Genomic DNA, 26,273 nt, shown 5'->3' with positions numbered 1-26,273 from the left:
TGTCGGGCTTCAGCAGCGGATCGCGCCTCATTTTATGCGCGGGAAGACGTTTTGTGCCCAGGGTGCTGAAAATCGGAAAGATCGATAGATTTTGCCAAGATCGGCGGCAGTGCGTCATTTATACATCTGAAGTTGCTGCTGAGGAAAGGAATAAGAGAGCGGAGGGACGAAGCTATGCGTTTTTAAGGATAAATCTAGACCGCAGGACATGAAATTGCCTGAAAATTGGTTGTACACCAAAAACAAAAACGCATAGTAAACCTGTAACTTTTTAAAGGGTCAAATTAAGACTTTGTTAGTCCTGTTTCGTATGTCTATTTTATATAATTTACCACCTAACCAATATGACCTTACTATTAATTAACTACCATATCAATACAATGGACCAAAAATCAGAGAAAGGCCTGTTTTTTTCTCTTAATCTTTCGAAGTATTTATTTATTTTAATTGTTATTATATTTTATTGTAGAACGAACGAACAAATGTAAAGACGAGCCGCAATGGGATGCCGGACGGCCCCCGGGGGAGGCGCTCAGAGCCGCACGGGAACCTCCGCTCCGCTCCTGCCCGGTACACAAAAGCAAAGCGATGACGACATCTGCTGGTCGGTACTAGATTTACAACCGAACCCATCCATCCATCCATCCATCATCTCCCGCTTAATCCGGAGTCGGGTCGCGGGGGCAGCAGCCTCAGCAGGGAGACCCAGACTTCCCTCTCACAACCGAACCCAATTGACAATAATTCTTCTTTGGACTGTTGGGAAACCCTTATCGATTGAAATGTGAAGCTACCTCAACGCGCACGTTTAATGAATGACATTGGAGGAACGATAAAAAAAACCCTTTATATAGTGAATGTTGTGGTTACTACTATTAAGCCTGAATTTAATAGCAGTACAATATTCCACGTACGACTGTACGTGAACGGCGCCTTGCAGATTAGGGTATAGTAGAAATAAGGATGCACACTCCTGACCAGGGCTGGTTTGGGATGAAAAATCGGGCGTAAACTTTGGGGACCCCTACGGGGAGGAGGTCCCATCGGCCCACTGGGAAAATGCCGGATGACCAGTGCTACCCTGTTCCTCTCACCTGTCATTCTCCAGCATGACTTTATCGTGGTCAGTCCATTTTTGAGGAATATTATTATTATTATTATTATTTTATTTTGATATTTTTGCTGACCCTATGTAGCCTGTTAATTAAATTAATAGAATTTAATTTCGTAAATTACATTCTATTGTAACCGGATATATATTCATATATATAAGTTTTTACTTTTCCATCCTTTAGTTCGCCTACTGGGCTGTGGGTTTGCATAAGCTGCAACGCTTGTACTCAGACCTTATGATTTTATTATAATATCATATCCTATAAAAACAAACAAATAAATTAGCATCATTATTAATAATAATCAAATAGTAAAAGTCACACACAAAAACACACAAAAAACGTAATTATAAAATTCTTTTCCATTGTACAAAATAATATCCGATCATACGTAATAGCCTATATAAAAAATAACATGTTTTATAGCAAATAGACTTTGTAAAAGGGACTAGAGCCGTCAGATGGGAAGTTAACGATGGAGAACGACTTTGCGGCTGCTTCGCTTTTATAACTGCTTTTGATGTAAATGTTCGTTCTGGTGATATCGCCAGAAAGAACAGCCGCCACGCCTTAAACACCTCTAAGGTACTTCCTTGGCCTCGTAATTGGACGTCTGGGAATAAGAAGAGAAGTTTCTAGGGCGACCAAAGAGTCAGGAGGCTCTGTTGCCAGTCACCTGCAGCCAGATTGTTGATCGGATGTATTTGGTGCCCATTCAGGTAGAGGTTGATGTAGTGAAATATGGATTGCCCACATATTAAATTTAACTATTAATATTTATTAACGTATTTTTATATGATCGAACCATGCCTCAGCCTTCGACAGATGATAAAATTCCGGTGAGTGCTATAATTTTATATATAAGTATTGATGTGCTTTAATACAGTTTGCTTTGTATTAAACACAGTACACACGTGCATAATCCCAGGTTTTTAACAACTTCATGGAGCCCCCGGTGGACACGAAGAACGGCCAGTACTTTCGGGATGGAAAGAGGAAAGTGGATTATGTTTTAGCTTATAACTACCGAAAACAGTCGCCAGAAAGCAGAACTGCTGGGATCCAGAGCTTGGCCATCATATCTAACGACAGATTTCAAGTTCCTGTTGGTGGGAAGGAGAGCTGGGGACGAAATGGGGATCAGGAGGTGAGAGTGGAAGTAGAGGCTGTCGACTCGGCAGAAGCGGAGAAGAGAATGCTGAGAGAGGAATTTGAGACCAACCTCATTAAGGCTGGTCTCGAAATCGAACGGGACAGAGAAGTAAGTGGCACTTATAGTTAATACCTTGAAACACTTACAGGTCACGTACTCGTCAGTCACTGCATAGTCATCCAGAGCTGTAAGACTTGCAAGTCGCACTGGTAGAACTGCACTCATTTCGTGGTGACGGGTCACATATAATATTTTGTTTCCAAATAATATCTCCAGTTAAAAAGAAACCCAAGCAGTGAGCTAGAACATAGACCTCAATTTGCAATGACTAGAGCTCTTGATATCCCACTGCCCTGACCTTACAGGATGCAAGTTTCACAGCTTAGAGCCCATCTTCTTCAGCAAGAATTGCAGGTTTAGTATCCATGCATAGTTTGGGGCATGTAATCACAGCAGAACATTTTATCACGTAGTGCACTGTTGCGCTTTGCTCTTTTGTAAAAACTCTTCAAAGTAGGCAATCGAAGACAACTCTGATGGTACAGTATATTCAACCATCAGCAATTCAGCAAACACCTTGTTCAGTAAGCTGATTTAAGAGTAAGACTTAATTTATACTGAACCTTGAATGTGTGTGTGATACCTTAACATGTTGACTGTTCTTTGTGTTGTAATTAGGGGTAGGCTACGAGTATGTTGTAATTTGGGTACAGATTGTGATAGATTAGAATCAGTAGCAATTATTAGCACTTATAATGCGATGGCTTGGTGAGGCACATCTGGATGGCTGGTACCTTGAAAGCCAGAGTCCGACTGGCTTTTTGCTGTTTTTATCCAAAGAAAGACCTGAAAGTGAAAGAGACCATTATGATTTCGGATACTGGAATCCAACTGCCAATGCCTCCTTTTGGAGTCTACAAGGGATACAGTTGAATTTCTTCTCCAGCCGGATGTTGATTATTAGCAGTGATAAAAATCCGGTTATGCAAATTGCTGATGCCAGAGGAATATTAGAGTATCAGCTTCGGATTACTGAGTCTTCCATCAAGTACAAGTCATTTTAAAAAACAAGCATCAGTATGTAATTATGGTTAATGTTTGGTTATTTGTCGGGCATGTGTAAGGACTGAGCAAGTGTGAAAACGAGCTTGTCTGCATCTCAACGTCGTGGTTCCCATTGTCTGCCAGAAAACAGGGATTTTGCCTTTTAGGTCATGAAATGGGGTGGAAGGCCTTGGGCATGAAAGCTACTGCAGTTAGCAGAATTGTCTCCAGTAGTTCTACATTCACTGCCCCCTGTGCTCTTCTGATTTAGGAAGTACCTTAGTTTGTCTTTAGCTTGGTAGATAGTCTTTAGATAGATATTAGACTGTAAGTGCCTCTTTGTCTTGCAGCGTCCTGTGTTTTGCAATTTTTAAACTATTGTGAAGCCCTCCCTTTGTCCTCATGGTGTGAAGATAAAACTTGACATCTTATACTTAAAATCACTGTGCTACTCATGATTGGTAATGGATATAGGGATTCAGAACTCACTTGTCCGCTGACTTGTATCTTCCCAGAACAAGGCACATGGCCTGGCTTTCATAAGGCTGCACGCTCCCTGGCCTGTTCTGAGCCGTGAGGCAGAGTTCCTGAAGATCAAAGTTCCCACCAAGAAGGTGAGGCTTCTCCTGGGTTAACCTCTGCAGATGCAGGTGCTTTCTTGGTCTTCCAACGAGTGTGTCTGTTAGTTACCACAAAGGGATGGGCCTCCTCTGCTTCTACAATGGGGACAGGAGGACTGTAGTGTCACTGTGGTGTTCTGTCAATCTTACCACAGAGCTACGAGAGGAAGAAGGAGACAGGAATGTCACACAGCTTGAGCGTTTTATGGCGTAAACTCAACCAGCCCTTTCAGCCCAGAGTACCGGACTTGATGGGCCAAGGCCGGACCAAGTTCCTGTCCCACTGCTTTTCCAGGGATAAGCTGCACCTGTAAGTTGATGCCGGCTGGATAGCAGGGAGCAAGGAGGGGGCAGGCAGGGAGGGAACTGAAAGGTCGACCTGCATCGGCTTGGGCCAGCATGGGCTGGCATGAGATGGCATGATATTGCATGAGTCAGTATGAGATGGCATGACGTGGTATTAGTCAGCATGAGTTGGCATGAGTAATTGTTATTGAAATGGCCAGCTTTACATATAAATATAATAAAGCTGTGATTTTTATTATTCGCAGGTACGACATCAAGCACAAGGATACGTTCTTTGACAACGCAACCCGCAGTCGGATAGTAAGTGAGACAGAATGACCGGCGTCCATACGCAGCCTCAACCTATATTGGTGACTCATTAGCCGCTGCTGCGAGTTAATAAATATGTCGTTCTCTCAAGTATTTTGGTTCCAAGCTGCTAATTTGAAAGCATATGAGACTCGAACTGCATTGCAAAGTGAAGTGCAGAGAAAGCAGGACCATGATTAACATCATGTCATTTCGCAAGACTACATCCTGATCTCCAGGCACCTGCTTGAGTAATGAGACTCTCCCCTGAGGCCTGTTGTTTGCAGAAGCTGCACCATCTTCCCTGGGCAGCAGTATCACTTGTTTTATTTTCCTTGCCTCTCTACCAGGTGTATGAGATAGTGAGGCGTACTTCCTGTTCCCAAGCCTACCAAACCATGGGTAAGCTCTAGTCCCATAGTGTAACCTCTGCTGGTAGTTTAGTGGGTCATTGTGCCAGTCCCAGTGGGTGATGTGTAGGGGAACCAAAATGTGGGGCTTTGAGAGTGGATGACAGGCTTCAGATGACTGGCAGAGCCTGTCAGTAGGGCGGAGTTTGTGGGTATCAGTGCTGAGGAAGGGATACAAATGACAATTTGACGCTTGTCAGGATTGGTGCCTGTCCTAGGTGATCCACCCCTGTTTGGATAGCAAGTGTCACTGGCCGTCCTCTTCCCTCTGTCTTCATAGCTCACTGGGTTCAGTGTCTGACTCTGGCTGTTAACTTTCTGGTTATTTTGTATTTATTGGTTCTTCATTTTATCTAGTGTTTATTATTTTCCGTTTGTTCCTCTGTCATCGGTTTGCCCTTCTTGTGTTCCGTTCTGGCTTTTGTTTTGTGTCTTTTGTTCCATGTTGATTAGCTTTGCGTCATATTCTTAGTGTTTGTCTCCTGGTTGTGTGTTCAGTGCTTGTTGCCCATTGCCACCATGACAGAATGTGACTAATGGAGTATGTAAAAAACAACAGCTTACTACACACTAACTGCATGAATTGTCCCTCACTTTTACAGTTCAGTTTTACGGTGTTTAAATACCTGTGCACCATCTTTCATTACCCATCTCAATTAAAAACAGATCCTGCTAAATCTGAAGAATGATCTAAATACCCTTACTTTATAATATACAATATTATATATATATTAAATATACAAATGTACTGTATGTATATGTAAGAAATCTAATCTGTCACTATCTATTAAAGTTATGATTTGAAATGCAGTAAAACAATTTGAAACTTAAGTTTTACTCATTATCAGGGAATCGTCGTGCGTGGATTTTTACTGGCAAACTGGGTATTTCTGCTATTTGATTCTGCTTGTAAAACTTAATAAATAAGATGGACCTACCTGTCCTCATGCGTAATGACAGAGAGGGGAAATGAATCCATAGGACAGGCTCTAAATGAAGGAGTATTAAACTGCATCACGAGGTCATTATGCATCTGTGTACTGAGGTGCTTAGATGACAAAAAAATATTCTTGTTCTTCTACCCTGTAAGAACATAGGAAAACATTTGTGGGTAATATGATTGAGAAGGACCAAGACCAACTTTAATATAACATTAACACAGTTTACGTTATCTAAATCTACACACACGATCCACTTTCCGAACTAGACAGTTCTGGAAACAGCGCAGTCCTAGGATGTGATGAAGGGCTCATTTTTCCAGTTCTATCATGGCCTCCCGTGAGGGCTGCCTCATTACTGCGATTAAAGCTCGGGTCCTGTGTGTCTCCAGTTCTTCCTTAAAGGTGAAAACAACAGTTAATGCAGGATGGAGAAAACATTAAGCACGGCTCAGTAATGTCAGGGAGCATCTGCCACTGTACAGTGACTGGCATTGTGCTTTTCTCCAGGTGTCTCCACTTTAATCGCCAAAGGTGTTTATGACTCCGCCTTCCCACTGCATGATGTGAGTTGAAGCTGAAACATCTCCACTTATTTATATTGATGAATAACACTGGACTTTTCTTGGTTATATGCGTAGTGTGATTGTGTCAGTGTTTCTGACTGCGTTCCCCCATCTGGTCATAGGGTACCTTCGAGAGTCCTCAGGAGATAGAGAAGAGGAATGACAGACAGGTATGGTGGGTGGACACAGGTATAGATGGATGAGATATATGAAGCAATGTGGGGTTGCGGTATGCAGTTAATGTGAGGTGCAATGAGAGATAAACTGGGTATGTGATTGTGGAAACGCTAGGTGGGTCTCCGTCTAGTTGCTCCAGTGTATATTTATGGTTTAATGTTATTTATTTACATATGTGGCCAGGAATTTTAGACAATGGTTTCAAAGTAACTATGTAAGATGTTCGAAACTCCTATAGTGTTAAAATAGCCACATGGCCGATTCATGACTTGTCTGGCTAGATCGGAAAAACAGGCAATTATGGGCAGATTGCATTATATCATTATACCTCTTTTTGAAGTTTAAACAAGAGAAATAACTTATTCAGAATGATTTTCCATTGTATTGTTTTCTGAATGACTGACTTTTTTAAAACCCTAACTATGCTTATCCTGAGCTAGGTCATGATATATGGTATTATACAAGATCAGTTTTCTGGATGTGTCACCTTGCAGAAGACTATATATATACGAAATGGCAAAGCTATCTGAGTAAAAATGTCTCCCTTTCCAGCTCCTGCATGACGAATGGGCCAGATACGGGGTGTTTTATAAGTACCAACCTATAGATCTAATCAGGTACCAAACATTAGAGTCGGCACAGAAGTAGTCAGCTGGTTCCAGCCCTAGGCTTGCGTTGGTCTTACCTCTGGGTTTGTTGCTTTTACTTCAAAGGAGGTACTTTGGGGAGAAGATTGGCCTGTACTTTGCCTGGCTTGGTATTTACACCCAGCTGCTGATCCCGGCCTCCGTGGTGGGGATCATCGTGTTTTTCTACGGATGTGCGACGCTGGACTCTAATGTGCCCAGGTACTGGCAGAATGGACTCCCCTCCATGCTCTAATGGCTGCACATCATTCCAGCCTGTATGCTGTTTTCCTGCTGATCAGTGTATGGCTCTGAAGCCTCTTCCTTGCTCGGCCCATGCAGTATAGAGTTGTGTGACGAGCGGCAGAACTTCACCATGTGCCCCCTGTGTGACAACGTGTGCGACTTCTGGCAGCTGAGCTCGGCCTGCAGCACTGCCAGGGCTAGCCACCTGTTCGACAACCCCGGCACCGTCTTCTTCGCCATCTTCATGTCACTCTGGGGTGAGGAGAGCTGCAGGCTGCGTCCGTGTGTGACAAAGACCACCACGGTCCGTCTGGATTAGGCTGTGAGAAGCGGGATGCCTTGAACAGAGTAGATGCCTTAAGTGTCTAGTGAAAGTTCCATCCGGTCTCAGGTCTGGTCGGCTTTCAAGATCAGCCATGAACAGTCGATATGGGAGGAAAACAAGTCCTGAAGCATCTTCTTTGACACCATTTTCCTCCATCACTGCCTTATAAATGTGCAATATTTTAAAATGCAAGCATAGCAATGATCCTCTGTAACGGGACTTTGTGTTCTCCTCCTAAAGCTGCTATGTTTTTGGAGCTGTGGAAGCGAAGGCAGATGTGTCTTTCTTACCGGTGGGACCTGGTCGGCCTGGAGGAGGAAGAGGTGAGCGGCCATGTTTAAGCAAAGCTCTAGAATTAGCAGTACTGATTGCTGTTTACGCCCCTGTTCCACACGATCTGTCTCCTTAGCATGATCTCTCCCTTAGCAGCAGCTGCAGAGGACAAGAAATCTGAATGATATGGATGTCTGGTCCTCAATGTCAATGTGATGCCCAGTTTGTACTTCATTTCTGATGTCTGGCCTACATTAAAGTATAACCTTTGGCTCTGAGATTTGATCATGTGTTTCAGTCTCAGTTTGAAGCGCAGAAATGAACGTAGAATGATTAATATTCTCTAATGCACTGTGTTATGTAATGAAAATGTTATTTTCTCTTTCAAAATGCCATCTTTGCCTCCAGGAACGAATTATGGTTTGGTGTTTTTGATGTGATTATAAATATTAGCTCTTTTAATTAAAGATATTAGTTCTTTTACGTGGTTACACATAATAGCTTTCATGTCGTTCAACATGTTAGTTCTTTTAGTTAGAAACATCTGTCCTAGTAAATTGATGTTCCTAACCAAAGATTAGTCAATTTAATTTGTCTTTAGTATTAATGGCTTAGATAAAAATGAGTAGCTGTATGTGATTTTGGTGAGAATAGCACTCCTTTGACCATCTCTGTCATAGAAATATGGGAACGGAAGCAACGTTTGGAAATGTACAGCACTGTGCTTCTGAATCCTCAGGAACATTCAAGACCGAAGTATGAGAACATTATACTGAAGAAGACAATGAAGAAGAGGAAAAAGAGAAAGAGGAACAGGAATGAGGTGAAGCTGCTTCTGCTAAATATAACATAAAAGAAGCACAGTCATTTTGTCAAGTTGGCTACAGTGACAGTATGTGACTGACAGGGCAGAGACTGCAGAAAAATATGGTTCAGCAGGACCTTGTGTGGACAGACAATGTTATTCTAAATTGTTTGCTAGACATAACTTTTCAAGACTGTGATTCTGTCTCAGCCTTTTTTAAATCTCCCCCTGCAGCCAGAGAGAGGGGCTGAGGATGTTACAGATGTGGGCCAGTGGAGGCGTGTTCTGAGTGCCCTGGGTGGAGCAGCCCAGGTAATACAAAGCCAGCTGCACATAGCTAAGGGTACATCTGCTTGTAGCAGCAGGAGCATTAAAGGACAGACCTTGACAGCAGAATACGGCTGCAGGCGTATTGGAACACTGATGGCTGCACTTGACTTCCTGCTTATCTCCATCTTTTTGCTGCTGTGCGATTTAGCTGTAATTCAGTCTACAACAAAAAGATTAGCTTTTCCCAGTGTATTTTATATGACACACCAGTCTTCTTCTAAAACAGTGCTAAAACGCTATGTAACTTAAAAAAGAACCATTCTCACGTAAGTTTACTGAATTTCATCAACTGTCCAAGATATGGCAGTAATAATTCTCTGTTCATTTTCATTTTCTTTTGCCAATAATTTTAATTTGGATAATTGCATAGAGGGAAAAAAAACAAAACATGGCTTTTTTCAGACTGATATCAGTAAAGCATTTGCACTGTTGAGAAATATGCCTCAAAATATCACAAGTACTATTAACTGTGAATTCTGAAGCACATCCGAAAACCATTTATTAACATTTCTTAGTAAAACAAATCTTATCAATATGATGCTAAGAAATGTGTTCTTCCTTTTATTTTTTAATTTCTAATGTGACTAATGTGATGTTGCTGAATGAGTTTAATCTGTCGCTAATATTTTTTCAGGTTATATCACATGATCCTGCTGAAACACTCACAAAGCTGTGAACAAAATGTCCGTCGCCATCCCTTGAAGGGGATGCTGAAAATGTAGTTGTGACTGTGTTCTAAGTGTATTTCTCTGTCTTACCAAAACCAGACAGGAGAGGAGAAACTAAGGTGGACTGACTGGATGCCTGGGTACATTTTCAACATGGCCTCCATCTTATTTATGGTATGTGGTGAACCTCCTGCCTCGTGCCCATTGCGTCCGGGATAGGCTCTGGACCCCCCGCGACCCAATAGGATAAGCGGTTTGGAAAATGGATGGATGGATGGATGGATGTGGTGAACCTGGGACCGGCTCTTTTTATCAGAATCGGAATCTTTATTATCATTGTACAAGCAAAACAGAATTGGATGCAAAATGATTTTAAATGGAAATAAAAATTTGAATTAAAAGGCTACATTTCTAAATACAATGTAAAAATAAATAAATAAATAATCATATGCAGCTGTGGGTGGGTAACACGGTGGTGCAATGGTTGGCACTGCTGCCTCACAACAAGAAAGTGCTGGGTTCGATCGCCAGGTCAGGTGTAGATCTTTTCTGTGGGGAGTTCGCATGCTCTCCCTGTGTTTGCGTGAGCCCCCAGCAGGGACTCCTCCCACAGTTCTAAAGTGTGTGCTGTAGATTAATTGGTGATTCTAAGCTGGCCCTGTAATTGTGTGGCTGTGTGTGTGTGCACCCTTTGGTGTGTTGGTGCCCACCCAGGGTTGGTCCCCCCCTGTGCTCCTTGTTCTTGGGATAGTCTCCGGACCCCGCCGCGACCCCAGTTGCCGGTTACAGTGATAGATGGTGCATTATGCTGCAACTGTGGCCGTTGCGAGACGTTCCCCTGTAGTCCATATTGCACATATAGATGAGATAGTGTATATGTACAGACATACAATACAGTTGAGACGCAGTTATGCAGTGAGAGACTGGATGATCAGTATTGCACAGAGTTATGCAGTGAGAGACTGGATGATCAGTATTGCACAGTTATGCAGTGAGAGATTGGATGATCTTTCATTTCAGTTTGTTATTTATAACAGTGATGGCCCAGGGCTATGTACTGTTTTTCAGTCTGTTTGTATGAGCTGTTATTGCTGTGTACCGCCTGCCTGAGGGCAGCAGTTCAAACAGGCAGTGTGCTGGGTGTGATGTGTCCTGCAGGATGCTGCTGGCTCTTCTGTAGCTGCAGGACCTTGATGAGCTCCTCTAAGGACAGGAGAGCGCAGCCAATGATTTTCTGGGCTGAGTTAATGACCCTCTGCAGCGTAGATTGTTTCTCCTCCAGTGCAACTGGCAAACCACACGGGAATGCAGTAAGTCATCACACTTTCTACTGAGCACCTGTAGATGGACACCAGCGGCTTCTCGGCTAAGTCGTTCTTTTTGAGGATCCTCGGGATGTGCAGTCGTTGCTGTGCCTTCTCTATCAGCACAGTGGTGTTGGTTTTCCAGGTCAGATCCTCGTCCAGGTGCAGGCCCAGGAACCTGAAGGCTGGGACCCACTCCACACTGTGCATTGGGTGAAGGACAGATCTGTCTCTCCTGAAGTCCACAATAATTTCTTTAGCTTTTGTGGTGTTGAGGGTCAGGTTGTTCTTGCTTCACCTTGGTGACAGTCTTGCCACTCCACCCCTATATGTGGACTAATTCCCCCCCACGATGAGCCCGACCACAGTTGTGTCGTCCGCAGATTTAATGATGCCATTACTTGGGTGGGTGGTGATGCAATCATGGTTATATTGAGTGTACAGTGTGGAAATTGAGTGCTGAGGAAAGGTGAGAGCCTACTTTGACTCTCTGTGAATGGTCAGTTAGAAAGGTTTTAATCCAGAGGCAGGTGGAGTGTGGGAGACTGAGGTTGTGTAATTTAGTTACCAATCTGTTTGGGATGCTGAAGTGTTGAAGGCTGAGCTGAAGAAAACGAAGACATGCCTGGCAGAGCTCCCCTTCTGATCCAGATGGGTCGGAGTTATGTGGAGGGCCGTGGCTTTGGTGTCCTCTGGTGACCTATTGTTCCTGTACGCAAATTGGTGCGGGTCGAATGTGGATGGAACAATTTCAACACTACTTAATGACTGTAGCGAGAGCCACTGGACGGAAGTCATTCAAGTTGCTGATAGGGATCTTTTTTGGGGCGGGGATGATGGTTGTGAGACTTCAGGCAGGGAGGGACAGTAGACTGGGCTAAGGACAGGTTAAAGGTCTGTGTGATGAGCCCTGCCAGCTGGTCTGCACAGTGCTTCTGGTTTGTTTGACTGGCTGCGTCGGGTGTGGATGGCTGCACCCAGGACTCCGAGTTTGTTGGCTGGTAGCTGTAGCCTCAGTTCTTCCATTTTATTTGCGATCGATCTTGCATTCGCATGTAAAAGGCTGGGGAGCGCCAGCCTGAGTGGCTCCCTCTGTAGCCTCTCCTGCATACCCGCCTGGCAGCCCCAGTTCTGCTTTCTTTCCCTGCGCTGCCTCCACCTTCTGTTCACCAGGACAATAATCCACAGAGGGTTCGGGCTCCGCTCTATATCTATTGGCATATCGTGGATGCAGAGAAACTTAGTTGTAACAGTCTGTTCACTCTGTAATCCTATTTCTGTGTTAGAAACTGGATGTAATACAAATGTATTATTCTACAATACAGGAGTATGACAATATAGGAATACAGCAATATGAAGTATGGTGAAGCCAGTTAGTGTGCCTTTTTAAGGTATGATAAATTGCCATCAGAGCACAAATCAAGTATCCATTTATGAAAATAGCCTGAAAGAAGATCATAAGCAGAGAAAATTTTGTAGGGTTCGGATTGAAGTGACAGGTCTTGCGGAGTCGGAGGGAGATGTATCAGAGCAGGCAAGAGGTGATTGTAGAACCCCAGCATTTTATGAGATGTGGGCCTAATTTGTCAAATGTTTCATAAATAAAAAATATTTAAATAAGAAACTGGAGTAACTGGAATAAAGTTCCGCAATCTCTAAAAATGGGAAGTATTTCCACAATTTTAGCCACTAGTGTAGTTTTGACTTAAGATCCTTTGATTCCATGCTAAGAGCTCAGAGCAGAATCTGATTGTGGACAGTGTCAGAAGCTGTGGACAGTGTCAGAAGCTGTGGTCAGTGTCAGAAGCTGTGGTCAGTGTCAGAAGCTGTGGACAGTGTCAGGAGCTGTGGACTGTGTCAGAAGCTGTGGACAGTGTCAGGAGCTGTGGACAGTGTCAGAAGCTGTGGTCAGTGTCAGAAGCTGTGGTCAGTGTCAGAAGCTGTGGACAGTGTCAGAAGCTGTGGACAGTGTCAGGAGCTGTGGACTGTGTCAGAAGCTGTGGTCAGTGTCAGAAGCTGTGGTCAGTGTCAGAAGCTGTGGTCAGTGTCAGAAGCTGTGGTCAGTGTCAGGAGCTGTGGACTGTGTCAGAAGCTGTGGACAGTGTCAGAAGCTGTGGTCAGTGTCAGAAGCTGTGGACAGTGTCAGAAGCTGTGGTCAGTGTCAGAAGCTGTGGACTGTGTCAGAAGCTGTGGTCAGTGTCAGAAGCTGTGGACAGTGTCAGAAGCTGTGGTCAGTGTCAGAAGCTGTGGTCAGTGTCAGAAGCTGTGGTCAGTGTCAGAAGCTGTGGACAGTGTCAGAAGCTGTGGACAGGTCCAGTAGAATGATAGCAGAGGAGACAGGGATCACTGCATCGCCATTCTTGTCTTTTTTCCACATTTTTTCACAGTTTGGGCTGACGTTCTCTGTCGTGTTCGGAGTGATCATCTATCGAATCACCATCTCAGCCCTGATGGCCATGAACCCTGAAGCTGAGACAAGGTCCAATGTTCGTGTGGTAGTCACCTCTACAGCAGTCATCATCAACCTGGTGGTCATTCTTATCCTGGATGAGATCTATGGAGCTGCAGCCATCTGGCTCACAGAGCTAGGTTAGATGTAGTCACATGATCAGATGCTTAAGGGCTTGCTGTCAAGGGAAAGATGAGGAAAACCTCCCCACTAATAGTACCTTCACTTATGTTTCCACAGAGATCCCTAAAACTGAAGGAGAGTTCGAAGAACGCATGATTTTGAAAGCTTTTCTTCTAAAGTTTATGAACGCTTATGCTCCGATTTTCTATGTGGCATTTTTCAAAGGAAGGTAGGTAACACCCAGGGCCATTCCAGTAACTCCAGTAACTCCAGGTGGGCTTTGAAACAGTAGAGAAATAAATCTGTCTTCTGACTTTATTTCTCACTGTAGCAGCTAAAATTCCAATTTTTTTTTTTATTGCACTGCTGTTGGTAATTTTGCCCCCCCCCCCCCCCCCCGTGCACTTACCTGTCCCCTGCAACTGTGGCACAAGAATTTCACTGCATTCCTCTAAACAAATGTGATCATAAAACCTGAATCTTTTAACCCTATATAACCTGGGATATGACCCGCTTTATAAGGTAACCTACCCTGGTCTGCCTATTTTGGGCTTGACTAAACCCTACAAAGCAATTGTTCACCTGTTTAACTGGGTGTTCAGTGATAGTGGGTTAGGTAAAGAACTGGAGATACAATATATCGCCAAAAGTACATGGACACCTCTCAATGAAAGGGGTTGGCTAATTAAGTTTCACCCATTGCAGACATATGTGTATAATTAAGCACACAGCTACACAATCTTCAGCCACCAAAATTTGCAGCAGAATGGGTGGCTGTACAGAAGAGGTTAGTGACATTCAATGTGGCACCAACATAAGATGGCGTCCTTTCGGCAAGTCAGTCTCCTCTTAACTAAAGCTGCTGTGCTCAGCAACTAGTGAAGTGACTGTGAAGTGGGAGCATCTGGAATGTAGGTCAGTTGCAAAGTGGGGGGGCCACACAAACTAGCAGAAAGGAACATGGTCAGCCCCATGAATATCCAATCCGAATGGAGTAAATCCCACGAGCAATGTTCCAACATCTAATGGAAAGTCTTCCCAGAGGAGCAGAGACTGTTATAGGACCAAAACATAGACCTACTTCATATTAATAGACTTGGTTGCGGACTGGGATTTTGGAAAATCTGCTGTCCACATGCTATTGACCATATAGTGTACATTGGGTTGCTTATACAGCTGGAGAATTGCTGAAGGGAACAGGGCAGGGATATCACACCGATGGAGAACCCATGATCAGAGACCGGCAGGGTATTACATAGCTGAGGAAATAAAAATGTTAAACATGCATGAGATGATGTGAGTTTGAATATTGAACATGATGTTTCAGGTTTGCGGGCCGGCCTGGAGACTATGTGTATGTTTTCCATGGCCATCGAATGGAAGAGGTGAGAAGGATTATCCTGAAAATGATTACTGGCTATGAACCATATAACACATGTGTAAGATATAAGTTTGTATGTGGATATTGTATATATAGGTATGATATGTGTGACAGCTGGAGTTTTCACCGAACATTATGCCTCCAAAGTGTGTTTTCATATGTTCTCATGTTCTTCACGTGTCTCTCCCTGGGCAGTGTGCTCCGGGGGGGTGCCTCATCGAGCTCTGCATCCAGCTCAGTATCATCATGCTGGGAAAGCAGCTCATCCAGAACAACGTCTTCGAGATCGGCATCCCGTAAGTGGCCAATCGCCAACAGACGCTCCCACCTGTGAAGGAAAAGGCGGCACCCAATGTCACCGGCTCTCATGTGTTTATTGTTCCGGAGGTAATAGAGGAAGTCAGAGCGTGGTTCCAGATAAGTTTCCCCCATGTCAGACTGAAATCGCTTAAGTGCCTCACTGTGATGGGTTTGCATTCTGTCCGGAAAGTTCCCCTGTCTTATGTTTCCAGGATTAGGCAACCATAGGATCACCTTCTACTGGTTAAAAGTATGATTTCAAGAGAGGAGGTTTTTAAAGTCCTTGTTGGCTTTAAATGGCTTGCATATTCTCCTAATTTTAATCCCATAGTAAGGAGGTCATCTTGGTTAATTGACTGAGATCAAATGAATGAATACATTAATTTTCTCCTTATCTAACTGTGTTTCGTCTCTAACTTGTAATGTAATTCAGGAAGCTGAAGAAGCTGTACCGGATGCTGAAGGGGAACGCCCCCGCTCCCGAGCAGAGGGAGGACCAGCTTACCAGGACACCCCAGCAGTGGGAGCTGGACTACAACCTGGAGCCCTTCAACAGCCTGACCCCTGAGTACATGGAGATGAGTGAGTTCCCCCCCCCCCTCCCGTCTCCATCCCCCGCCCCCATCTGCTGCCCTCTTTGGCTGCCATAGCATATTGTCTGTTAATATTAATCATAATAATAGGTTGCATTTATATAGCGCCTTCCACAATCCCAAGGTCGCTTTATGGGGAGTGAGGGGGATCAGTAATGAGGAAGAGACAGTAGAGAAATGTTCATGGAGGAGAACTGTCTTTAATTCAGATATGAAGAGAGAGAAAGAAGAGCAGTCATGGAGAGATTGTGGAAGAAGGTTTCATAGACCTGCCACACATGGTGGAAAGTCTGGTACGTGGAAGAGCAAGGAGATTATAATTACAAGGTCTGAGAGAGCAAGAGGGTGAATAGGGAGTCAATAGTACACTGAGGTAGTGAAGAGTGAGGTTATGCAGAGCTTTAAAAGTGGGAAGCAATATTTTGATCCGAGACTGAACTTCTAACCAGTGTAGCTGAGAGAGGATGGGTGTGAAATAAGCAGGGCGTTATTGTCTGTTTCTCATCAGTCTGTGATTCTTTAGGCTGGACAGGACAGATGAGGCCTGTGATAGCACCAGCGGGCTGCCTGTCTCCTGGATATTGTCTGTTTCCCATCAGTCTGTGGTTCTTTAGGCTGGACAGGACAGACGAGGCCTGTGATAGCACCAGCGGGCTGCCTGTCTCCTGGATATTGTCTGTTTCCCATCAGTCTGTGATTCTTTAGGCTGGACATGACAGACGAGGCCTGTGATAGCACCTGCGGGCTGCCTGTCTCCTGGTTATTGTCTGTTTCCCATCAGTCTGTGGTTCTTTAGGCTGGACAGGACAGACGAGGCCTGTGATAGCACCAGCGGGCTGCCTGTCTCCTGGATATTGTCTGTTTCCCATCAGTCTGTGGTTCTTTAGGCTGGACAGGACAGACGAGGCCTGTGATAGCACCAGCGGACTGCCTGTCCCCTGGTTATTGTCTGTTTCTCATCAGTCTGTGATTCTTTAGGCTGGACAGGACAGACGAGGCCTGTGATAGCACCAGCGGGCTGCCTGTCTCCTGGATATTGTCTGTTTCCCATCAGTCTGTGATTCTTTAGGCTGGACATGATAGACGAGGCCTGTGATAGCACCTGCGGGCTGCCTGTCTCCTGGTTATTGTCTGTTTCCCATCAGTCTGTGGTTCTTTAGGCTGGACAGGACAGACGAGGCCTGTGATAGCACCAGCGGGCTGCCTGTCTCCTGGATATTGTCTGTTTCCCATCAGTCTGTGGTTCTTTAGGCTGGACAGGACAGACGAGGCCTGTGATAGCACCAGCGGGCTGCCTGTCTCCTGGATATTGTCTGTTTCCCATCAGTCTGTGATTCTTTAGGCTGGACATGACAGACGAGGCCTGTGATAGCACCAGCGGGCTGCCTGTCTCCTGGATATTGTCTGTTTCCCATCAGTCTGTGGTTCTTTAGGCTGGACAGGACAGACGAGGCCTGTGATAGCACCAGCGGGCTGCCTGTCTCCTGGATATTGTCTGTTTCCCATCAGTCTGTGGTTCTTTAGGCTGGACAGGACAGACGAGGCCTGTGATAGCACCAGCGGGCTGCCTGTCCCCTGGTTATTGTCTGTTTCCCATCAGTCTGTGGTTCTTTAGGCTGGACAGGACAGACGAGGCCTGTGATAGCACCAACGGGCTGCCTGTCTCCTGGTTATTGTCTGTTTCTCATCAGTCTGTGATTCTTTAGGCTGGACAGGACAGACGAGGCCTGTGATAGCACCAGCGGGCTGCCTGTCTCCTGGATATTGTCTGTTTCCCATCAGTCTGTGGTTCTTTAGGCTGGACAGGACAGACGAGGCCTGTGATAGCACCAGCGGACTGCCTGTCCCCTGGTTATTGTCTGTTTCTCATCAGTCTGTGATTCTTTAGGCTGGACAGGACAGACGAGGCCTGTGATAGCACCAGCGGGCTGCCTGTCTCCTGGTTATTGTCTGTTTCCCATCAGTCTGTGGTTCTTTAGGCTGGACAGGACAGACGAGGCCTGTGATAGCACCAGCGGGCTGCCTGTCTCCTGGATATTGTCTGTTTCCCATCAGTCTGTGGTTCTTTAGGCTGGACAGGACAGACGAGGCCTGTGATAGCACCAGCGGGCTGCCTGTCTCCTGGATATTGTCTGTTTCCCATCAGTCTGTGGTTCTTTAAGCTGGACAGGACAGACGAGGCCTGTGATAGCACCAGCGGGCTGCCTGTCTCCTGGATATTGTCTGTTTCCCATCAGTCTGTGGTTCTTTAGGCTGGACAGGACAGACGAGGCCTGTGATAGCACCTGCGGGCTGCCTGTCTCCTGGATATTGTCTGTTTCCCATCAGTCTGTGATTCTTTAGGCTGGACATGATAGACGAGGCCTGTGATAGCACCTGCGGGCTGCCTGTCTCCTGGTTATTGTCTGTTTCCCATCAGTCTGTGGTTCTTTAGGCTGGACAGGACAGACGAGGCCTGTGATAGCACCAGCGGGCTGCCTGTCTCCTGGATATTGTCTGTTTCCCATCAGTCTGTGGTTCTTTAGGCTGGACAGGACAGACGAGGCCTGTGATAGCACCAGCGGACTGCCTGTCCCCTGGTTATTGTCTGTTTCTCATCAGTCTGTGATTCTTTAGGCTGGACAGGACAGACGAGGCCTGTGATAGCACCAGCGGGCTGCCTGTCTCCTGGATATTGTCTGTTTCCCATCAGTCTGTGATTCTTTAGGCTGGACATGATAGACGAGGCCTGTGATAGCACCTGCGGGCTGCCTGTCTCCTGGTTATTGTCTGTTTCCCATCAGTCTGTGGTTCTTTAGGCTGGACAGGACAGACGAGGCCTGTGATAGCACCAGCGGGCTGCCTGTCTCCTGGATATTGTCTGTTTCCCATCAGTCTGTGGTTCTTTAGGCTGGACAGGACAGACGAGGCCTGTGATAGCACCAGCGGGCTGCCTGTCTCCTGGATATTGTCTGTTTCCCATCAGTCTGTGATTCTTTAGGCTGGACATGACAGACGAGGCCTGTGATAGCACCAGCGGGCTGCCTGTCTCCTGGATATTGTCTGTTTCCCATCAGTCTGTGGTTCTTTAGGCTGGACAGGACAGACGAGGCCTGTGATAGCACCAGCGGGCTGCCTGTCTCCTGGATATTGTCTGTTTCCCATCAGTCTGTGGTTCTTTAGGCTGGACAGGACAGACGAGGCCTGTGATAGCACCAGCGGGCTGCCTGTCCCCTGGTTATTGTCTGTTTCCCATCAGTCTGTGGTTCTTTAGGCTGGACAGGACAGACGAGGCCTGTGATAGCACCAACGGGCTGCCTGTCTCCTGGTTATTGTCTGTTTCTCATCAGTCTGTGATTCTTTAGGCTGGACAGGACAGACGAGGCCTGTGATAGCACCAGCGGGCTGCCTGTCTCCTGGATATTGTCTGTTTCCCATCAGTCTGTGGTTCTTTAGGCTGGACAGGACAGACGAGGCCTGTGATAGCACCAGCGGACTGCCTGTCCCCTGGTTATTGTCTGTTTCTCATCAGTCTGTGATTCTTTAGGCTGGACAGGACAGACGAGGCCTGTGATAGCACCAGCGGGCTGCCTGTCTCCTGGTTATTGTCTGTTTCCCATCAGTCTGTGGTTCTTTAGGCTGGACAGGACAGACGAGGCCTGTGATAGCACCAGCGGGCTGCCTGTCTCCTGGATATTGTCTGTTTCCCATCAGTCTGTGGTTCTTTAGGCTGGACAGGACAGACGAGGCCTGTGATAGCACCAGCGGGCTGCCTGTCTCCTGGATATTGTCTGTTTCCCATCAGTCTGTGGTTCTTTAGGCTGGACAGGACAGACGAGGCCTGTGATAGCACCAGCGGGCTGCCTGTCTCCTGGATATTGTCTGTTTCCCATCAGTCTGTGGTTCTTTAGGCTGGACAGGACAGACGAGGCCTGTGATAGCACCTGCGGGCTGCCTGTCTCCTGGATATTGTCTGTTTCCCATCAGTCTGTGATTCTTTAGGCTGGACATGATAGACGAGGCCTGTGATAGCACCTGCGGGCTGCCTGTCTCCTGGTTATTGTCTGTTTCCCATCAGTCTGTGGTTCTTTAGGCTGGACAGGACAGACGAGGCCTGTGATAGCACCAGCGGGCTGCCTGTCTCCTGGATATTGTCTGTTTCCCATCAGTCTGTGGTTCTTTAGGCTGGACAGGACAGACGAGGCCTGTGATAGCACCAGCGGGCTGCCTGTCTCCTGGATATTGTCTGTTTCCCATCAGTCTGTGATTCTTTAGGCTGGACATGACAGACGAGGCCTGTGATAGCACCAGCGGGCTGCCTGTCTCCTGGATATTGTCTGTTTCCCATCAGTCTGTGATTCTTTAGGCTGGACAGGACAGACGAGGCCTGTGATAGCACCAGCGGGCTGCCTGTCTCCTGGATATTGTCTGTTTCCCATCAGTCTGTGGTTCTTTAGGCTGGACAGGACAGACGAGGCCTGTGATAGCACCAGCGGGCTGCCTGTCTCCTGGATATTGTCTGTTTCCCATCAGTCTGTGGTTCTTTAGGCTGGACAGGACAGACGAGGCCTGTGATAGCACCAGCGGGCTGCCTGTCTCCTGGATATTGTCTGTTTCCCATCAGTCTGTGGTTCTTTAGGCTGGACAGGACAGACGAGGCCTGTGATAGCACCAGCGGGCTGCCTGTCCCCTGGTTATTGTCTGTTTCCCATCAGTCTGTGGTTCTTTAGGCTGGACAGGACAGACGAGGCCTGTGATAGCACCAACGGGCTGCCTGTCTCCTGGTTATTGTCTGTTTCTCATCAGTCTGTGATTCTTTAGGCTGGACAGGACAGACGAGGCCTGTGATAGCACCAGCGGGCTGCCTGTCTCCTGGATATTGTCTGTTTCCCATCAGTCTGTGGTTCTTTAGGCTGGACAGGACAGACGAGGCCTGTGATAGCACCAGCGGACTGCCTGTCCCCTGGTTATTGTCTGTTTCTCATCAGTCTGTGATTCTTTAGGCTGGACAGGACAGACGAGGCCTGTGATAGCACCAGCGGGCTGCCTGTCTCCTGGTTATTGTCTGTTTCCCATCAGTCTGTGGTTCTTTAGGCTGGACAGGACAGACGAGGCCTGTGATAGCACCAGCGGGCTGCCTGTCTCCTGGATATTGTCTGTTTCCCATCAGTCTGTGGTTCTTTAGGCTGGACAGGACAGACGAGGCCTGTGATAGCACCAGCGGGCTGCCTGTCTCCTGGATATTGTCTGTTTCCCATCAGTCTGTGGTTCTTTAGGCTGGACAGGACAGACGAGGCCTGTGATAGCACCAGCGGGCTGCCTGTCTCCTGGATATTGTCTGTTTCCCATCAGTCTGTGGTTCTTTAGGCTGGACAGGACAGACGAGGCCTGTGATAGCACCTGCGGGCTGCCTGTCTCCTGGATATTGTCTGTTTCCCATCAGTCTGTGATTCTTTAGGCTGGACATGATAGACGAGGCCTGTGATAGCACCTGCGGGCTGCCTGTCTCCTGGTTATTGTCTGTTTCCCATCAGTCTGTGGTTCTTTAGGCTGGACAGGACAGACGAGGCCTGTGATAGCACCAGCGGGCTGCCTGTCTCCTGGATATTGTCTGTTTCCCATCAGTCTGTGGTTCTTTAGGCTGGACAGGACAGACGAGGCCTGTGATAGCACCAGCGGGCTGCCTGTCTCCTGGATATTGTCTGTTTCCCATCAGTCTGTGATTCTTTAGGCTGGACATGACAGACGAGGCCTGTGATAGCACCAGCGGGCTGCCTGTCTCCTGGATATTGTCTGTTTCCCATCAGTCTGTGATTCTTTAGGCTGGACAGGACAGACGAGGCCTGTGATAGCACCAGCGGGCTGCCTGTCTCCTGGATATTGTCTGTTTCCCATCAGTCTGTGGTTCTTTAGGCTGGACAGGACAGACGAGGCCTGTGATAGCACCAGCGGGCTGCCTGTCTCCTGGATATTGTCTGTTTCCCATCAGTCTGTGGTTCTTTAGGCTGGACAGGACAGACGAGGCCTGTGATAGCACCAGCGGGCTGCCTGTCTCCTGGATATTGTCTGTTTCCCATCAGTCTGTGGTTCTTTAGGCTGGACAGGACAGACGAGGCCTGTGATAGCACCAGCGGGCTGCCTGTCCCCTGGTTATTGTCTGTTTCCCATCAGTCTGTGGTTCTTTAGGCTGGACAGGACAGACGAGGCCTGTGATAGCACCAGCGGGCTGCCTGTCCCCTGGTTATTGTCTGTTTCCCATCAGTCTGTGGTTCTTTAGGCTGGACAGGACAGACGAGGCCTGTGATAGCACCAGCGGGCTGCCTGTCTCCTGGTTATTGTCTGTTTCTCATCAGTCTGTGATTCTTTAGGCTGGACAGGACAGACGAGGCCTGTGATAGCAGCAGCGGGCTGCCTGTCTCCTGGATATTGTCTGTTTCCCATCAGTCTGTGGTTCTTTAGGCTGGACAGGACAGACGAGGCCTGTGATAGCACCAGCGGGCTGCCTGTCTCCTGGATATTGTCTGTTTCCCATCAGTCTGTGGTTCTTTAGGCTGGACAGGACAGACGAGGCCTGTGATAGCACCAGCGGGCTGCCTGTCTCCTGGATATTGTCTGTTTCCCATCAGTCTGTGGTTCTTTAGGCTGGACAGGACAGATGAGACCTGTGATAGCACCAGCGGGCTTCCTGTCTCCTGGATATTGTCTGTTTCCCATCAGTCTGTGATTCTTTAGGCTGGACAGGACAGTCGAGGCTGGTGACAGTCCTAGCGGGCTGCCTGTCTCCTGGATATTGTCTGTTTCCCATCAGTCTGTGATTCTTTAGGCTGGACAGGACAGACGAGGCCTGTGATAGCACCAGCGGGCTGCCTGTCTCCTGGTTATTGTCTGTTTCTCATCAGTCTGTGATTCTTTAGGCTGGACAGGACAGACGAGGCCTGTGATAGCACCAGCGGGCTGCCTGTCTCCTGGATATTGTCTGTTTCCCATCAGTCTGTGGTTCTTTAGGCTGGACAGGACAGACGAGGCCGGTGACAGTCCCAGCGGACTGCCTGTCTCCTGGATACTGTCTGTTTCCCATCAGTCTGTGATTCTTTAGGCTGGACAGGACAGACGAGGCCGGTGACAGTCCCAACGGACTGCCTGTCTCCTGGATATTGTCTGTTTCCCATCAGTCTGTGGTTCTTTAGGCTGGACAGGACAGACGAGGCCGGTGACAGTCCCAGCGGACTGCCTGTCTCCTGGATACTGTCTGTTTCCCATCAGTCTGTGATTCTTTAGGCTGGACAGGACAGACGAGGCCGGTGACAGTCCCAACGGACTGCCTGTCTCCTGGATATTGTCTGTTTCCCATCAGTCTGTGATTCTTTAGGCTGGACAGGACAGACGAGGCCGGTGACAGTCCCAGCAGGCTGCCTGTCTCCTGGTTATTGTCTGTTTCCCACCAGTCTGTGGTTCTTTAGGCTGGACAGGACAGTCGAGGCTGGTGACAGTCCCAGCGGGCTGCCTGTCTCCTGGTTATTGTCTGTTTCTCATCAGTCTGTGATTCTTTAGGCTGGACAGGACAGACGAGGCTGGTGACAGTCCTAGCGGGCTGCCTGTCTCCTGGATATTGTCTGTTTCCCATCAGTCTGTGATTCTTTAGGCTGGACAGGACAGACGAGGCCTGTGATAGCACCAGCGGACTGCCTGTCCCCTGGCTGTGAGTCTGCTAGCCCAGGCATGTGTCAGGTGCTGCATGCTCAGCCAGGCCCCCAAGCTCCTCCTACCCCAGGGAGAGGGTTAGAAAAGCAGCCCCAGAATGCAGTTTGAGACAATCCTTATTCCCTCTGCAATGCATGCAAGTTTTTTTCACCATACTGGATACGCCTATTGGTAGCTAATAGGGCATGTCGCCATGGCAGCATGGGGCTGAAGTCCCTCTGGAAGGAATAACGACAATGACGGGAACAGCATGCATAGTGTGTGTCAGATATGAGTGTCAACGGGAGAGAAGAGTGCAGAGGAGAGGGGGTGAGCTAGTAATGATGGCAGCTGTGATTATTCTTTTATTTACATTAGAAGAACTGATAGGACCCAAAGTACAGGCTAGTACAAGCCACTTAAAGCGAGGTTTGGTATGGGATGGAGGAAAGGCCCACAGTGCTCCAATCCGACACATTTTCACTTAATATTCAAATATACAGGATCAGTCAACACAAGTGCTGCAAATTTCGTACAGAGCTACAGATTAGGGACATCTGACTACATTTTGTGCATATAATTAACATTTTTTGTATTATTTTAGTGTTATTTAATCAGTAAATAAGGGGTATGAATGTTACTAAATATGTGACATCCAGGAAGATATTGTATAGTAAGTATATTATTATTTGGGCGTGGAACTTAATAAAGGATTTAAGGCCGCACTGGAGTAGATTTAAGTTAACGAGGATATTTACATCTCCTAGAGGAAGTGTGCTGGCTCAGCGTGTTCATTCGTCACGCGGCTTTTTATCGCAGGTACCACTGAGCCTAACAGAAGAAGTGTAGGTGTAGCCTGTTTGCGTTGGTGTGTTAGCACAGGATTTGCTGTCTGTCAGTAATGACCGCCGAAGATGGATTTTAGTTTTGCAAAGCGATACAAAAATTGCAGAAATCGTCTTTCAAGCAAGGAAAAACTATCTGTGCCCGGCCGCCGTTAAGGGGAGCCCCTTCACCGCACTCAGGTAGGGGTGAGTCACAGGAGGCTTCCAACACCCAGTCTAGAAGGGACATAGATTGTCTGTTTTTACATACCTGGTTACCTAGAGATCTGTTCTTGGGGAACATGCCACTTATTGTCTTCCTGTATTTATCTTTACTTGGGGTGTGCTGGGGGTGTAACTGGCTATGCAGCATATTTTAAATTTCATGGAATGTCTTTTTACTAACATTTTGGGTCACTATTATTATTATTCCTTGCATTGTTCCCCCACTCAGAGCAAATCAGTGTCATAAATTTTTATACCACTTTTCCAGCATAATCTTCTGTTTCTATTTGGATGTTGTTTCTATCTAAACAAACAGTTCCTTTAGATTTAACAGGTGAATGCATTTTCACATTTTAAGCATGCTTTAAATGTTAATTGAAATTCATTAAATGTTTTTTGTTCTGTCTTTTAGAAATGAAAAGTAAAAAAGAGTCTGTGCTACCTGTGGCGTGGTGCCTCACTTCATGTAAATTTCATTGTGAAAAATGTGCACGAAGAGAAAAAAATATATAAGCACAAAACAAATTTATCAAATCTGGCATAAGTATTTTGTAGTGGTGCGTCCTTAAGCAAGACAAGCAAGATCCTGCCCAGTTGCTGCCCAGAAATAACTAAAAATGTGCTTTCAATGCAAATGAGCTGCAGGTTCATATAATATGCAAATCAAGTCTTTCTGGTTGCAAAGTCTGATGATAGCATCTGTAAATAAAAAAACCAAGAAATTTTGAAAAGTGAGAGGTTGCAGCACGACAAAATGTTATATTTGGGGGGCTAAGCACATTTAGCATAAAAAAGAAAAGGTATATACATACATTTTTAATGATTTATTTATCACACAGGTATATATTGCACAGCTGTTTCTAGCACTCTTGCACTATTTTTCACTTTGCCAAACTGCCTTTCAAACAAAATGTACAATGATAGTAAAGCTGAATGTTTGAAAGTGTGCAGAATGGCAACAGATCGACAACGAGTTTTGCAAGGCTGTGTCATTCGCGTGTTCTATCCACGATAGCCATTGTCAGGATTTTCAATGTGCATTTCTGTACCCTAAGCCGCCACTACGTTTGGCAGTACGTCCAGCCGACTTCATAATCACAGACGACTTGGCTTCCATGCTCATTAGACATGTCGCCCATTGAGCATCTTTGGGGTGCTCTGGACCAGTGCAGTAATATCAGACAGGTTCAGCCAGAAGATGCACAGTGGAACACAGTGAACTCTAATGAGATGTGTTGTGGTGCAATGGGCAGATGGTGCTCACACCAGATACAAGTGTGGGAATTCTTTTCCATGAACCACCTTGTTTTTCAGGGTAACTGACTAGACAGCCTAATGGATCCATTTCAGCCATCAGATTTCAAATTCTGAATTTCTTTTCAATAAAATAATTGAAATGGTTGAGTGTTACATTTTTATTTTTGGTCAGTCTATATATACAATTTATTAAGATCTTAATAAAGTTACAACATTGAAGGTTTTCATCTCTTGATATGATTACATTAGCAGATGATGTTTAAAAATGCAA

At 46.3% G+C, this 26,273-nt stretch overlaps 1 protein-coding gene across 3 annotated transcripts in view; it reads left to right on the top strand.

The window, feature by feature from the left end:
* Positions 1-26,273, top strand: part of LOC125751820 (anoctamin-2-like) — a 34,336-nt gene that overhangs the window by 785 nt on the left and 7,278 nt on the right. The window contains exons 2-22 of one of the 3 annotated variants that reach the window (XM_049031178.1): positions 470-604; positions 1,928-1,951; positions 2,041-2,373; positions 3,825-3,923; positions 4,085-4,239; positions 4,481-4,535; positions 4,874-4,925; positions 6,382-6,437; positions 6,560-6,607; positions 7,167-7,231; positions 7,328-7,462; positions 7,583-7,743; positions 8,052-8,134; positions 8,824-8,907; positions 9,124-9,201; positions 9,987-10,061; positions 13,579-13,780; positions 13,881-13,992; positions 15,091-15,148; positions 15,340-15,440; positions 15,878-16,026. In XM_049031178.1, the coding sequence (XP_048887135.1) occupies positions 2,056-2,373; positions 3,825-3,923; positions 4,085-4,239; positions 4,481-4,535; positions 4,874-4,925; positions 6,382-6,437; positions 6,560-6,607; positions 7,167-7,231; positions 7,328-7,462; positions 7,583-7,743; positions 8,052-8,134; positions 8,824-8,907; positions 9,124-9,201; positions 9,987-10,061; positions 13,579-13,780; positions 13,881-13,992; positions 15,091-15,148; positions 15,340-15,440; positions 15,878-16,026 (2,086 nt within the window). In that variant the 5' untranslated portion in view covers positions 470-604; positions 1,928-1,951; positions 2,041-2,055. Of the gene's footprint in view, positions 1-5; positions 110-469; positions 605-1,267; positions 2,374-3,824; positions 3,924-4,084; positions 4,240-4,480; positions 4,536-4,873; positions 4,926-6,381; positions 6,438-6,559; positions 6,608-7,166; positions 7,232-7,327; positions 7,463-7,582; positions 7,744-8,051; positions 8,135-8,823; positions 8,908-9,123; positions 9,202-9,986; positions 10,062-13,578; positions 13,781-13,880; positions 13,993-15,090; positions 15,149-15,339; positions 15,441-15,877; positions 16,027-26,273 lie in introns of those variants that run through there. The other 2 variants (XM_049031167.1, XM_049031156.1) reach the window with 2 other exon arrangements.

The sequence above is a fragment of the Brienomyrus brachyistius genome, chromosome 1 (genome assembly GCF_023856365.1).
Source record: "Brienomyrus brachyistius isolate T26 chromosome 1, BBRACH_0.4, whole genome shotgun sequence".
Taxonomy (NCBI): domain Eukaryota; kingdom Metazoa; phylum Chordata; class Actinopteri; order Osteoglossiformes; family Mormyridae; genus Brienomyrus; species Brienomyrus brachyistius.
This window is presented reverse-complemented; position numbering and strand designations above follow the sequence as displayed.